This window comes from Callorhinus ursinus, unplaced genomic scaffold (genome assembly GCF_003265705.2).
Source record: "Callorhinus ursinus isolate GAN/ISIS: 27379988/994484 unplaced genomic scaffold, GSC_fseal_2.0 scaffold62, whole genome shotgun sequence".
Taxonomy (NCBI): Eukaryota; Metazoa; Chordata; class Mammalia; order Carnivora; family Otariidae; genus Callorhinus; species Callorhinus ursinus.
The window spans coordinates 2,274,582-2,288,874 of NW_027397124.1; the positions used below are offsets into that span (position 1 = coordinate 2,274,582).

The window sequence follows — 14,293 nt, forward strand, 5'->3', positions numbered from 1 at the left end:
AAAAACATTATAAAAATTATAAAAACTATTGCATTATATGTGAGCAGAACAGCCAGGTATTGCCTGTGTGGTAGAGTATAAAATATTTTAAGAAATTATTGGGACCTGATTCTTTTATGATTTCCTAGAACATATGTCTTTATTTAAAAACAAATGTGTGATGAATAAAATTGACTGTAAAATACTCTAATGACTTAGAAATTAAGAATTGTATCCACATCAAAATGAAAAATTGCACTGTTTACATTTTAAGTTATATCTTTAAATTATTTTAAAAGCTTGTCTATCAGGCTTAAACTTAACATCAGGAGTAGAAATCTGGAATGAGAAAGATACAGTTAACGTAAGTTCAAGTTCTTTCCATGAGGTAAAGAGAATAGTGACTTGTCCTATCAGATATAAAACATAAAGCTCCACTAAAGCAGTATGCTGGCTCAAGAATATACATACAGATCTTTGAAACAGAATAGTGATTCCAGATCTCTGCAGATCTAGCAGCTGGTTGTTCAGCATTAACAAACCGCTATCCTAAGAAGTTTATACTTACTCTATAGGTATAAAGGAGCTACTTAGTATTCTGAATAGGTGAGTAATTTTTAGATGAATTAGAGATGGCAGAAACAGGAAATAAAGACCAGTCATGGGAGTGTTGCACATGATCGAAGCAGAGATTAAACAAAAGGCATTGGAAGAGAGAAGGAAAGTAATGGGAGAGGATGATGAGTAGTTTAGGAGGACGTGAAGAGCAGCTGATTAAAGTAGTAAAAGGGAAGGATGAGAGATAAATGTTTCTAATCTTTTAGTGGGATTACTGGGATGGCCATGGTACCACAGACCAAAAAAGAAACTGGTTTGGTGCAAAGGATCCCTATAGGAAGGCACATATAAATGGTAAAGATATGACAATTAAATTCCCACTACTCAGGGAGCACATGTTACTGTTGAAATATTGCATTTGTTTATGTTTGTATATTCTACCAGATGTGTAAACTCTGTGCGGGAAACCCACATTTTTGTTTTTCATCTTTCTGTCCCTGGGGCCTGGCACACTGCCTGATTTGGAGCCCATACTTGGTCAATACTTGCTGAACGAGAGAGGGAGAGCTTGTGAAATTTCTGTGCCCGCTCTGTCACCCACTAGCAGATTGACCCTTGGCGAGTTCTTTAAGCTAAGCTGCAGTTTTCGTACATATAAAAGGAGGGTCGTAGTAGTACCACATATACCTACTTCATAGTATTCGGCCGCCTAAAACGCTTAGGGGTATGCCTGACACATGACACGAGCTCAGTAAATGTTAGTGATTACTTTTATTTCCTGGCGTTTGTGGCTTTTATGATCTGGCTCCAGGCTGCTTTTCTAAGTTTGTAATCTAATACTAGCTTTTGCTCTCCCTGCTGTCTGGGAATGCTGTCCATTTATGTATTCAGTCGTTCATCAAGGAGGTATTTTTTGAGGACTTCATATTTACCTGCCGCGGGTTCTGGATGCTGTGTAAGCAGGGTCCTTGCTTTGTAGTTCCTACATTTTAGAGAGGCAACACATGTACAGAGTAAGTAAGCAAATAAAAGAATTGAATTATTTCACAAAGTAGTAAGTACCGTGAAAAATATAAAACAGTTGCGTGTGATTACTTTAATGGGATGGGAAGTTAAAGTTCATTTGGATTGGTATCAGATCAGGCCTGAGAGAAGTGTGTTTGAGCCTGATGACAGGGGCCAGAGGTTAAAAGATCTCTCCACTTTATATATCCCTATTTCAGGCCATATATCCCAGATGTTCTCTCTCTACCTCTTTCTTCTGTCTCTTTCAGTCCTATTACCTTTTCTTCAGTTGGAAGGCATGGTTGAAAAGCCAGCATGAAATTAGGAGGTTATACTACTAGAGAGAATGGAAGGAAGGGTGAAATGGCATTTTGAAGAAAAATATAATAGGACATTTTAACATGTGGGTAGAGGAGACTTAAATGTCAAAGAGAGCACCAAGGTTTTAAGCCTTGGAGTCTAGAGGCTTGTAGTTAGTGTGGGAGTGCAACTTTTGTAAATGGTTGTATCTATACAGCTTTGGAGTTAATTCCAGGAATTGTGTTTTTCATTGTCTCCTAGAGTTGTTGGTGGAGTTATGCAGTTGAAATTTTTGTTGTCTTTGTTTTCAGTTTCATTTGTAAACGTGAAGTGGACTTTTCATTTTGATGCAGTGAACACTAGAAAGTGTGTGTTTTACTATAGAGATTTCGTGGCTATTGCCTATTCGTGTTGTCTATAGCTAGTTACACATGGCAGAGCCTTTCAAGTGAGTACTTTTAGGTGGTGAGCATTATAGGAATTATATTGAAATCTAAGATTGTGAAAAGTGAGTGCTAGAACATTTTGAGCCCTTTCTACACATTTTATTTACTTTAAAGAAATCTGTATTCATCTTAGTAATTTGTAGAGTTCATTACAGTTACTAGTCTTAGAATATGTTGAAACATTATAAAGCTGTTTTCTTCTGGTAGACAAAGTGATCTTACGTTTCTCAGTTTTGCCCATACTTCTTACTGTCTATAATAGTCTATTTCATTTTCTTACCTACTAATTTGATCTCTTTTTGTTGTTTAAAAATGAAAAGTTACATCTTTTCCTGGTGATAGATATAAATTGAAGGACTGACCTGAGTTTTATCTTTTAACTATTTTTTGGTTTAATTCTTTGCACAGTGAACTTATCCTGACTTTCTAAGAAGAACCTGGGAATGAGCAAATTGTAGAAGGATTGTAGAAGCTCCTTAGGTAGGAGCTGTTGGGCTGTATGAGTATTGGAAATTTTTAGAGCAAAACCCTTGAGTTTTTTAAAGTGAGACTGAGGTAATAGGGTTTTTTTCTCCCTACTCTAGAGGTTATTCTTTCACTCTTAAAGCCTTCGGCTGATACCTTTGATCCTTTTAAATTATATTTCTAACTTCTGCAGAATTTCTTTGGATATATTGCCACACTCTTCTGTAGTTGATTTATAACCCTAAAATTATTATTTTCAAGTTGCAAGTTATTTGTTTTCCTACTGATTTTAACATAGTGTCCAATGGTACTGTATTTGTTTTTCAGGTATCTCAACACCCAGTTTATTAAAAAGAATAAATTGACAGAAGCTGACCTTCAGTATGGCTATGGTGGTGTAGATATGAATGAACCACTTATGGAAATAGGAGAGGTAGGAAATTCTTTAAATGACTGGCAAACATGAGAGTGTTTTTGTATATATTGAGGGAATTTGATTCACTGTCCTTTTTTTTAAGGACACCATGTTGACTATCTTAACATTGTCAAGATTTAAAACATCTTAAATGTTAAGTTAATAAAACACTGCAATGATTTCCTAAGAATCTTCATATAGATGAGAACAGAAGAGATATGATTAGTATTATTTTAATAATTAAGTTGATGGATGAATAAATGACAGGTTAATAGTTCCACTGTGTGAAAAAGCTCACAAAAAGTCTTTTGGAAAATACTTTGTAAGAGTATTTAGAAAATACTCTTGAGATTCTTGTAGTTAAAAAGTGCAAAAGTCAAGGTGCCTGGGTGACTCAGTTAGTTGAGCATCTGACTCTTGATTTCAGCTTAGGTCATGATCTCAGGGTTGTGGGGTTGAGCTCTGTGTCAGGCTCTGTGCTGGGTGTGGAGCCTGCATAGGATTCTTTCTCTCGCTCCCTCTCCTTCGGCCCCTACCCCCACCTAACGTGCATGCATGCTCCTTCTCTATAAAAAAAATAAAGTGCAAAGGTCATAGGCTTAAAAGATCCTAAAAGAGAGGAAATACAGATTTATGGATATAACAAATTTAACTTTAAAAAGTAGTTAAAGAAGTTCAGAGTAAAACAATGAAGTGTGGAGGTCAAGTAGTTCTTTCAGATTCTTGAGGTACAGTACAAATTTAAATGTGGAAAATTACATAAAGCATATATTCACTGTGAAAGAAATACTCTAGTACAATGTTTGTTTATTCATGTAATATGTATTTATTGAGTAGCCAGGTACTGGTGATACAATGGTGAACAAACAGAAGGTCTCTGTCCTCATGGGGAAGCAATGCCAAATAAGTATAGAAATTAATGTGAAATTGTGGTGAGTGTTAATGAAAAAAGTAAACAGCTAAGATGCAGCATTAGTAGAAATTTTATTTAGAATAATCCTTTTGGAAAGAAATTTGTCATTGTCTTTCAGTAGACTTTAAAATGTGCAATATCTGTTAACCAGATAATCCCATGTCTGGTAATCTGTACTGTGAAAATAATAAATAACAGGAAAAAAGTTTAAATATTTAAAAGTGTTCCTTGTGGGGCGCCTGGGTGGCTCAGTCATTAAGCGTCTGCCTTCAGCTCAGGTCATGATCCCAGGATCCTGGGATTGAGCCCCGCATCTGGCTCCCTGCTCAGCAGGGAGCCTGCTTCTCTGTCTCCCCCTGCCTGCTGCCCCCCCTGCTTATTATACTCATACTCTCTCTCTGTGTCAAATAAATAAATAAATAAAATCTTTAAAAATGAAATATTATTGAACAACCCCTTTCTTATACCATACACAAAAATAAACTTAAAGTGGGTTAAAAATCTAAACACGAGACCTGAACAATTTAATTAATGCCTAAAAAGCAATAATAAACTATTGGGACTACACCAAAATAAATAATTATTGTTAATAAGGATGACCAACAGATAGACCATCTAAATGTCTAATATCCAACAGTAAAAACCATACATAGATGAGTATGTACAGTAAGATTTTGTTATGAAGGCAAAGAGATAAATTAGTAGTAGAAAACAGTTCATAGAAACTTTAATAAAGGGGAAAATATTTCATGAAAAAATTTAGACACATTATATGTTTAATAGGAATAAAACTGTAGGGGGAAAAGGATGTAGAGTAACAGATTAGTGGGAAATAGTAGTTGCTTTAGTTCGTAGGACTATTAGTGAGTATTTTAATAATTGTCCCTTATCACCAATACCATCAAGCTCACTCTTCCTCCCAGAGGAAGTCACCCTAAACAATATGTCTTTCCTGACTTTTACCTGTGCATTTGCATATAAATACTTACACTATGCACATGATGGTTTAATTTTGTATTTTAAACATTAATGGTATCGTATGTACACATAATGATAGCATACCATATATCTTGCAGCTTGTATTTCTTGCTTGTTTTTTGGTTAATGTGTCTAGTTCTTTGCACATAAGTTTATTTTTGTGAGAGCTCAGTATTCTATAATAGGGATATAGAATAATTTATTAATCATTTATTAAACTATTCTACCTAGTTTTTAGTTCTTTGTTGCTTTGAACAATTCTGCTGTGAATATCATTGTTCATTTATTCATTTATTAAAAATTTTTTGAACCCCTCTGTGTGCCAGGCACTTTTGTATATACTAAGAATAGAGTAGTGAACAAAGTAGACACAGATCTTACACTTAGGGAGTTAACATTTATGTATTTATCTCTTTGTACACAAGCAGACATTTTCTTAGAGTGGGTACCTGAAAGTGGATTTTCTGGGTCTTAAGCACACCCTGAATTTTGATAGCTCCTCCAGCTTGCTTTCAAAAGGCTTCATAGTTTGTTCTCCTATCATAGCTTATAACATCTCATTTTCTTTATCACCCTTTTTCCCTGTTTGTGCTATTTAAAAAGCAAAAAATAAGGGGAAACTTGAAGAATGGTCCTTGTGGGATGGCGGATGCTTTTACTTATTTGAAATAGGATAAAGTTACCCCAGGGAAATAGAATAGAGGGGCTAAAACCAGAATAATGGCTGTGTAGATGCAATTATATTGGCAACAGAGGAGCAATCAATTTTTGATACTGGAATAATTTGTACTCTTTATGGGAAAAATACATTGGAGTTTAAATATGAAAAGCAAGACTTGAAAACTTTTGGATGGCAATAAAAGAGCACACATATCCCTGACATTAGAGTAAGAAAGCTCTTAAAAGACAAGAAAAATACAAACAATAAAGGAAAAGATGGATAACTTTGAGACATTAAAGTATAATCTATTTTTACTAAAAAACACTAAAGGAACTCAAAAGTTAAGTCACAAACTATGACTGCAATATATAAAACTGTCAAGGGATTAATTTCTACAATATATAAAAAACTTCTAGTTTTTATTAAGAACAAGATAAATACTATGGAATAGTGGGCAAAAGAGATGAATTGGCATTTCACAGAAAAAAACTAAGATGTACAATAAACATACAAAAAGATGCCCAGCCTCACACAAGAAGATGCCAGTTAAAACCACAAGGATTTACCAAAATAATCTACAAATTCAGTGTAATCCCTATCAAAATACCAATAGCATTTTTCACAGAACTAGAACAAATAATCCTGAAATTTGTATAGAACCACCAAAGACCCCAAATAGCCAAAGCGATCCTTTTTTTTTTTTTTTTAAGATTTTATTTATTTGACAGAGACACAGCGAGAGAGGGAACACAAGCAGGGGGAGTGGGAGAGGGAGAAGCAGGCTTCCAGCCGAGCAGGGAGCCCAATGCAGGGCTTGATCCCAGGACCCTGGGATCATGACCTGAGCCGAAGGCGGACACTTAACGACTGAGCCACCCAGGCGCCCCTAGCCAAAGCAATCTTGAGAAAGAACAAAACTGAAGGTATCATAATCCCAGATTTCAAACTATCTTACATAGCTGTAGTAATCAAAACAGAATGGTACTAACAGAAATAGACACATAGATCAGTGGAACAGGATAAAAGACCCATGCATACAAACCCACACTTCTATGGTCAATTAATCTATGACAAAGGGGGCTAGAATATGCAATAGAGAAAAGAGTCTCTTCAATAAATGGTGCTGGGAAAACTGCACAGCTACATGCAGATGAATGGAAAAACCCCTTTCTTATACCATACACAAAAATAAAGTGGGTTAAAGATCTAAACATGAGACCTGAACAATTTAATGCCTAAAAGAAAACGTAGGTAGTATTCCCTTGGACATTGTTTTTAGCAACGTATTTATGGATATGTTTCCTCAGGCAAGGGAAACAAAAGCAATAATAAACTATTGGGACTACACCAAAATAAAGCTTTTGCACAGCAAAGGAGACCATCAACAAGACAAAAAGGCAACCCAGTGAATGGGAGAAAATATTTGCAAATGGCATCTAATAAGGGATTAATATCCAGAATACATAAAGAACTTACACAATCAACATCAAAAAAACAAACAATTTAATTAAGAAATGAACCAAGGTCCTGAATAGATATTTTTCCAAAGAAGAGATACAAATGGCCGACAGACACATGAAGAGATGCTCAAATCACTAATCACCAGGGAAATGCAAATCAAAACCACAATGAGATCTCACCTCACCCTAGTCAGAATGGCTATTATCAAAAAGACAAGAACTAGCAAGTGTTGGTGAGGATGTGGAAGGGAACCCCCATGCACTGTTGGTGGGAATGTAAATTGATGCAATGACTATGGAAAACAAAACTGTGGTTCCTCAAAAAATGAAAAACAGAAATATCCTATAATTAGTAATTCCACTACTGGGTATTTACCCAAAGAAAATGAAAACACAAATTTAAAAAGACATATGCACTCCTGTGTATATTGTGCCCTTATTTACAATAGCCAAATTATGGAAGTAGCCCAGGTGTCCGTTGATAGATGTATGGATAAAGAAGATGTGGTCTGTATTATACAAAGGAATATTACTCAGCCATAAAAAAGAATGAAATCTTGTAATTTACAACAACATGGATAGATCTAGAGAGTATAATGCCAAGTGAAATAAGTCAGTCAGAGAAAAAAACATAAACAAAATAAACAGACTTAACTATGGAGAACAAACTGATGGTTACCAGAGGGGAGGTGGGTGAGGGGATGGGTGAAGTAGATGAAGGGGATTAAGAGTACATTTATCTTGATGAGCGCTGAGTAATACATAGAACTGCTAAATCACTATATTGTACACCTGAAACTAAATAACACTGTATATTAACTATACTGGACTTAATATTAAAAAAAATGGGATATGTACACATTTGCTAGAACTATAGGCAAGGGAATGATTTAACACAAAATTCAGGGTTGTAACTTCTGAGGGGAAAGTAGGACATTTGGAGCAACACTAATGGGGAAGTTGTGTTTCTTAAACTGGGTGGTGAATACAGGGATATTCTATTTTATTATTCTTTTAATTGACTTATGCTTTATGTTTGTATGAGAGGTTTTGTAATTTTAAAAATCAGCCAACGGCCAAATCACTTTAACGTAATTCCTTTGTTTCTCTTAGTCTTGACATTTATACAGCCTTTCCGTGATACCAGGCATTTAACAATCAATAAGTTATAGTTTATAAAAATCAAATCAATTATTTCTTAAAGATTTTCAGTTTATTCAGTTGAATTCAATTCAATTTCAATTAATTCAAGCCTTAATTGTTCTTTATACAAATCTGATACTCATTTTCAATTTAAATTAGAAATTCATTTTTTTATGTATATTCAATTTTCACTTGACCTTTGAAATATTAGTTGTAAATACTTGATGTGTAAAGTCTTTTAACATTTTAATAAATGTTGAAAACAAGTACTGGGTAATTTATCCTTGATAATTTTTATTTTTCCCGGCAGCTAGCATTAGATATGTGGAGGAAATTGATGGTTGAACCACTTCAGACCATCCTTATCCGAATGTTGCTCCGAGAAATAAAAAAGTGAGTACTGATATTTGTCTTCTTGAATCAATTTTAATTTGTTGTTTGAAATGGTTTCAAATAGTGTACAGTTGTGTGGCTGTTAACTAGACATAGGCCTTGGTTTACTTAAACAAGCCTCATTTTCCATCTTAATGCCAATATTTTAAAATTGTTTTATAATCTTTTTTTGATAGGTCTTTGGTCTTTAGCCCAATATGCTTAGTAAATAAGTAAGTCCCTGAAGGAAGTGACCTGTCATTTGTTGTTGCAAGCCTGATACCTCTTGGATCTTCCAGGGCATAGCTGAATTGTTTGAACATACTCTCTCCGTTTAAATCTTGAAAGGATAACATACCTATTCAAGAATACAAATTTTTCTAGGTAGTTGGTTACCTCTTAGCTCCAGTGTTAAATTCGTAACTTGTCTATATGTGAGCTTAGTTTGTGGGAAAATGGCTTCCCACTCTACTCATGGGCCAGCATGAGTTCACCTAATTGCTGTGTGAATAGAATTTACCTAATTGCTGTGTGAATAGAATTTAAGAGAGTAAGTTTTCCTGTGGAGTCCAGAATAGAAGATCCTTGGGTCAGCTCTGGCCTAAAAAATTCTTTTTTTTTTTTTAATTTTATTTTATTATGTTATGTTAGTCACCATACAATACATCATTAGTTTTTGATGTAGTGGTCCACACTTCATTGTTTTCGTATAACACCTACTGTTCCATGCAGTACATGCCCTCCTTAATACCCATTACCGGGGTAGCCCATCGCCCCAGCCCCTTCCCCTCTAACACCCTCAGTTTGTTTCTTAGAGTCCATAGTCTCTCATGGTTCATCTCTCCCTCCCAATTTCCCCCCCTTCATTTTTCCCTTCCTTCTCCTAATGTCCTCCATGTTATTCCTTAATGTTCCACAAATAAGTGAAATCATATGATAATTGACTTTCTCTGCTTGGCTTATTTCACTTAGCATAATCTCTTCCAGTCCCATCCATGTTGATATAAAAGTTGGGTATTCATCCTTTCTGATGGCTGAGTAATATTCCCTTGTATATATGGACCACATCTTCTTTATCCATTCATCTGTTGAAGGGCATCTCGGCTCTTTCCACAGTTTGGCTATTGTGGACATTGCTGCTGTGAACATTGGGGTGCATATGGCCCTTCTTTTCACTACATCTGTGTCTTTGGGATAAATACCCAGTAGTGCAATTGCTGGGTCATAGGGTAGCTCTATTTTTAATTTTTTGAGGCACCTCCACACTGTTTTCCAAAGTGGCTCTACCAACTTGCATTCCCACCAACAGTGTAGAAGGGTATCCCTTTCTCCACAACCTCTCCAACATTTGTTGTTTCTTGCCTTGTCAATTTTTGCCATTCTAACTGGTGTAAGGTGGTATCTCAATGTGGTTTTGATTTGAATTTTCCTGATGGCTAATGATGATGAACATTTTTTCATGTGTCTGTTAGCCATTTGTATGTCTTCTTTGGAGAAGTGTCTGTTCATGTCTTCTGCCCATTTTTGGACTTGATTATTTGTTTTTTGGGTGTTGAGTTTGAGAAGTTCTTTATAGATCTTGGAAATCAGTGCTTTGTCTCTAGTGTCATTTGCAAATATCTTCTCCCATTCTGTGGGTCGCCTCTTTGTTTTGTTGACTGTTTCCTTTGCTGTGCAGAAGCTTTTTATCTTGATGAAGTCCCAAAAATTCATTTTTGCTTTTGCTTCACTAGCCTTTGGAGATGTATCTTGAAAGAGGTTGCTGTGGCCGATGTCAAAGAGGTTACTGCCTATGTTCTCCTCTAGGATTTTGATGGATTCCTGTCTCACATTGAGGTCTTTCATCCATTTTGAGTTTATCTTTGTGTATGGTGTTAGAGAATGGTCGAGTTTCTTTCTTCTGCACGTGGCTGTCCAATTTTCCCAGCACCATTTATTGAAGAGACTGTCTTTTTTCCATTGCATATTTTTTCCTGCTTTGTTGAAGATTATTTGACCATAGAGTTGAGGGTCCATATGTGGCCTCTCTATTCTGTTCCATTGGTCTATATGTCTGTTTTTATGCCAGTACCATGTTGTCTTGGTGATCACTGCTTTGTAATATAGCTTGAAATCAGGCAACATGATGCCTCCAGCTTTGTTTTTCTTTTTCAACATTTCCTTGGTGATTCGGGGTCTTTTCTGATTCCATACAAATTTTAGGATTGTTTGTTCCAGCACTTCAAAAAATGTCATTGGAAATTTGATCGGGATGGCATTGAAGGTATAGTATAGATTGTTCTGGGTAGCGTAGACATTTTAACAGTGTTTATTCTTCTGATCCATGAGCGTGAAATGTTTTTCCATCTTTTTGTGTCTTCTTCAGTTTCTTTCATGAGTGTTCTGTAGTTCCTAGAGTATAGATCCTTTGCTTCTTTGGTTAGGTTTATTCCAAGGTATCTTATGGTTTTTGGTGCTGTTGTAAATGGAATCATTTCTTTTAATTTCTCTTTCTACAGTTGTGTTGTTAGTGTGTAAGAAAGCAACAGATTTCTGTGCATTGATTTTGTATCCTGCCACATGAGTGAATTGCTGTATGAGTTCTAGTAATTTGGGGGTGGAGTCTTTTGGATTTTCCACATAAAGTATCATGTCATCTGTGAAGAGAGAAAGTTTGACTTCTTTGCCAATTTGAATACCTTTTATTTCTTTTTGTTGTCTGATTGCTGTTGATAGGATTTCTAGTACTACGTTGAACAGTAGTGGCGAGAGTGGGCATCTTTGTTGTGTTCCTGATCTTAAGGGAAAGGCACTCAGCTTTTCGCCATTGAGGATGATATTCGCTGTGGGTTTTTCATAGATGGATTTTATGAACTTGAGGAATGTTCCCTCTATCCCTATACTCTGAAGAGTTTTAATCAGGAAAGGATGCTGTATTTTGTCATATATTTTTTTCTGCATCAATTGAGAGGACCATATGGTTCTTCTCTCTCTTCTTACTAATGTGTTCTGTCACATTGATTGATTTGCGAATGTTGAACCACCCTTGCATCCCGGGGATAAATCCCACTTGGTTGTGGTGGATGATCCTTTTAATGTATTGTTGGATCTTACTAGCTAGGATTTTGTTGAGGATTTTGGAATCCATATTCATCAGGGATATCGGTGTGAAATTCTCCTTTTTGATGGAGTCTTTGCCTGGTTTAGGGATTAAGGTAATGCTGGCCTCAAAAATGAGTATGGAAGCTTTCCTTCTGTTTCTGCTTTTTGAAACAGCTTCAGGAGAATAGGTATTATTTCTTCTTTGAATGTTTGGTAGAATTCCCCCGGTAATCCGTCAGGCCCCGGACTCTTGTTTTTTGGGAGGTTTTTGATCACTGCTTCAATTTTGTTACTGGTTATTGGCCTATTCAGGTTGTCAGTTTCTTCCTGTTTCAGTCTTGGGAATTTATAGGTTTCCAGAAAGGCATACATTTCATCCAGGTTGCTCGATTTCTTGGCATATAGTTGTTGATAATAATTTCTAATAATTGTTTCTATTTCCTTGGTGTTAGTCGTGATCTCTCCCCTTTCATTCATAATTTTATTAATTTGGGTCCTTTCTCATTTCTTTTGGATAAGTCTGGCCAGTGGTTTATCGATCTTACCAATTCTTTCAAAGAACTAGCTTCTAAGTTTCGTTGATCTGATCTACTGTGTTTCTGGTTTCTAATTCATTGATCTCTGCCCTAATCTTAATTTCTCTTCTAATGCGTGGCTTAGGCATCATTTGTTGCTTTTTCTCTAGTTCTTTAAGGTGTAAAGTTAGCTGGTGAATTCGGGGTTTTTCTGGTTTTTTTGAGTGAGGCTTGGATGGGTATTTCCCCCTTAGGACTGCCTTTGCAATATCCCATAGGTTTTGGACCGATGTGTTTTCGTTCTCATTGATTTCCATGAATTGACCTGTCATTTGTTGTTGCAAGCCTGATACCTCTTGGATCTTCCAGAGCATAGCTGAATTGAACTGAATATTGAATATTGAACTGAATATTCTCTCAGTTTAAATCTTGAAAGGATAACATACCTATTTGAGAACACAAATTTTTCTAGGTAGTTGGTTACCTCTTAGCCCCAGTGTTAAATTCATAACTTGTCTATATGTGAGGTTAGTTTGTAGGAAAATGGCTTCCCACTCTACTCATGGGCCAGCATGGTGGACTCTTTACCTAGCTGCTGTGTGAATAGAATTTAAGAGAGTAAGTTTTCCTGTGGAGTCCAGAATAGAAGATCCTTGGGTCAGCTCTGGCCTAAAAAATTCTTTTTTTTTTTTTTTTAAGATTTTATTTATTTATTTGATAGAGAGAGACAGCGAGAGAGGGAACACAAGCAGGGGGAGTGGGAGAAGGAGAAGCAGGCTTCCCGCAGAGCAGGGAGCCTAATGCAGGGTTCGATCCCAGAACCCTGGGATCATGACCTGAGCCGAAGGCAGACGCTCAACCGACTGAGCCACCCAGGCGCCCCTGGCCTAAAAAATTCTTACTAGACTTCAGTTTTGGGGAATCAGAAGCACTAAAAGTCAGTCATACAGATGTGTGTATAATAAATTTCATTTTACTGGAACTGATGTTGTAGGAATTATCTAGACCAGTGAATTGCAGTGTGATGATGGCTACTCCGTCTGAAAATGCTTTCTTTAAGAATACCCAAATATGAGTTTTTTTATGTGAGGGGAAAGAAAAGGAAAGCATTATTCCTTCTATGGGCTCTTCATAGGACATTAAAAAAAAACCAAACAAATAAACAAACAAAAAACAAGCCGCCAAAGAGGATAAGGGAATATTTTAGAATTTAATGTTAATGCTAAATAGTAGAAAGTAGATGGTAGCAATTAGTAACTTTGTTTTAAAAAACTGTCACTCACCCTTTTAATGATTCCATTTTTTTCCAAAGATAGGGAGATGGAGAGAAAAGGATAGTGAAGGAGTAGGGTGGGAAAATTCTTTTTCTTTCTCTTTTCTCTACTAAACCATAATTAACTAAAAGAACACTCCCAACAATATTTGTAGGTTCTAATGTATTTATTTTGCTATGAAATATTAACTTGTTTCTTGACTTGGAATTCAGCTATTTTAGATAAAGTTTATTGAAAATACTGTTTTATAAAAAAAAAAAGAAAATACTGTTTTAATTTTCTAAATGTAGTTTTTTGAAATCTCTTTTAATGTTTGTCCCAACCTAGTAAATTTTCTTAAGTGTGATTGTTAGCTTGTTAAGAATGAATTTAATGAGAAATGAAAGAAAATCTAACTGTATATGAAAAATAGTACAATAGTAATAAAACAATAATAAAAATTAAAAAATAATACAATACAGGTTATTCTGGAAAAGACATAGAGATTATTTGGTTAGAGATATTAGGCCAACTTGTCTTAATTTTGTTGTTATAATCAGCTTCCATGAAAGTATTATTTGACATGCTCTACTAATACCTCATTTATTTTTCATGTGTACTCTATTAAGTAGGTGTTGTCCCACATTTTAGTCCCACATTTTACAGCTAAGGAAACTAAGGCATAACAACAACAACAATAATAATAAAATATGGGAGCTATGTGCCAAGAAGTGTTCTAAAAGCTTTAC

At 35.6% G+C, this 14,293-nt stretch overlaps 1 protein-coding gene across 4 annotated transcripts in view; it reads left to right on the top strand.

Moving 5' to 3' along the window:
• Positions 1-14,293, top strand: part of CUL2 (cullin 2) — a 102,077-nt gene that overhangs the window by 38,682 nt on the left and 49,102 nt on the right. For all 4 annotated transcript variants that reach the window (XM_025885849.2, XM_025885848.2, XM_025885850.2 and 1 more), the window contains exons 5-6: positions 3,081-3,186; positions 8,634-8,716. In XM_025885849.2, the coding sequence (XP_025741634.1) occupies positions 3,081-3,186; positions 8,634-8,716 (189 nt within the window). The remainder of the gene's footprint in view (positions 1-3,080; positions 3,187-8,633; positions 8,717-14,293) is intronic.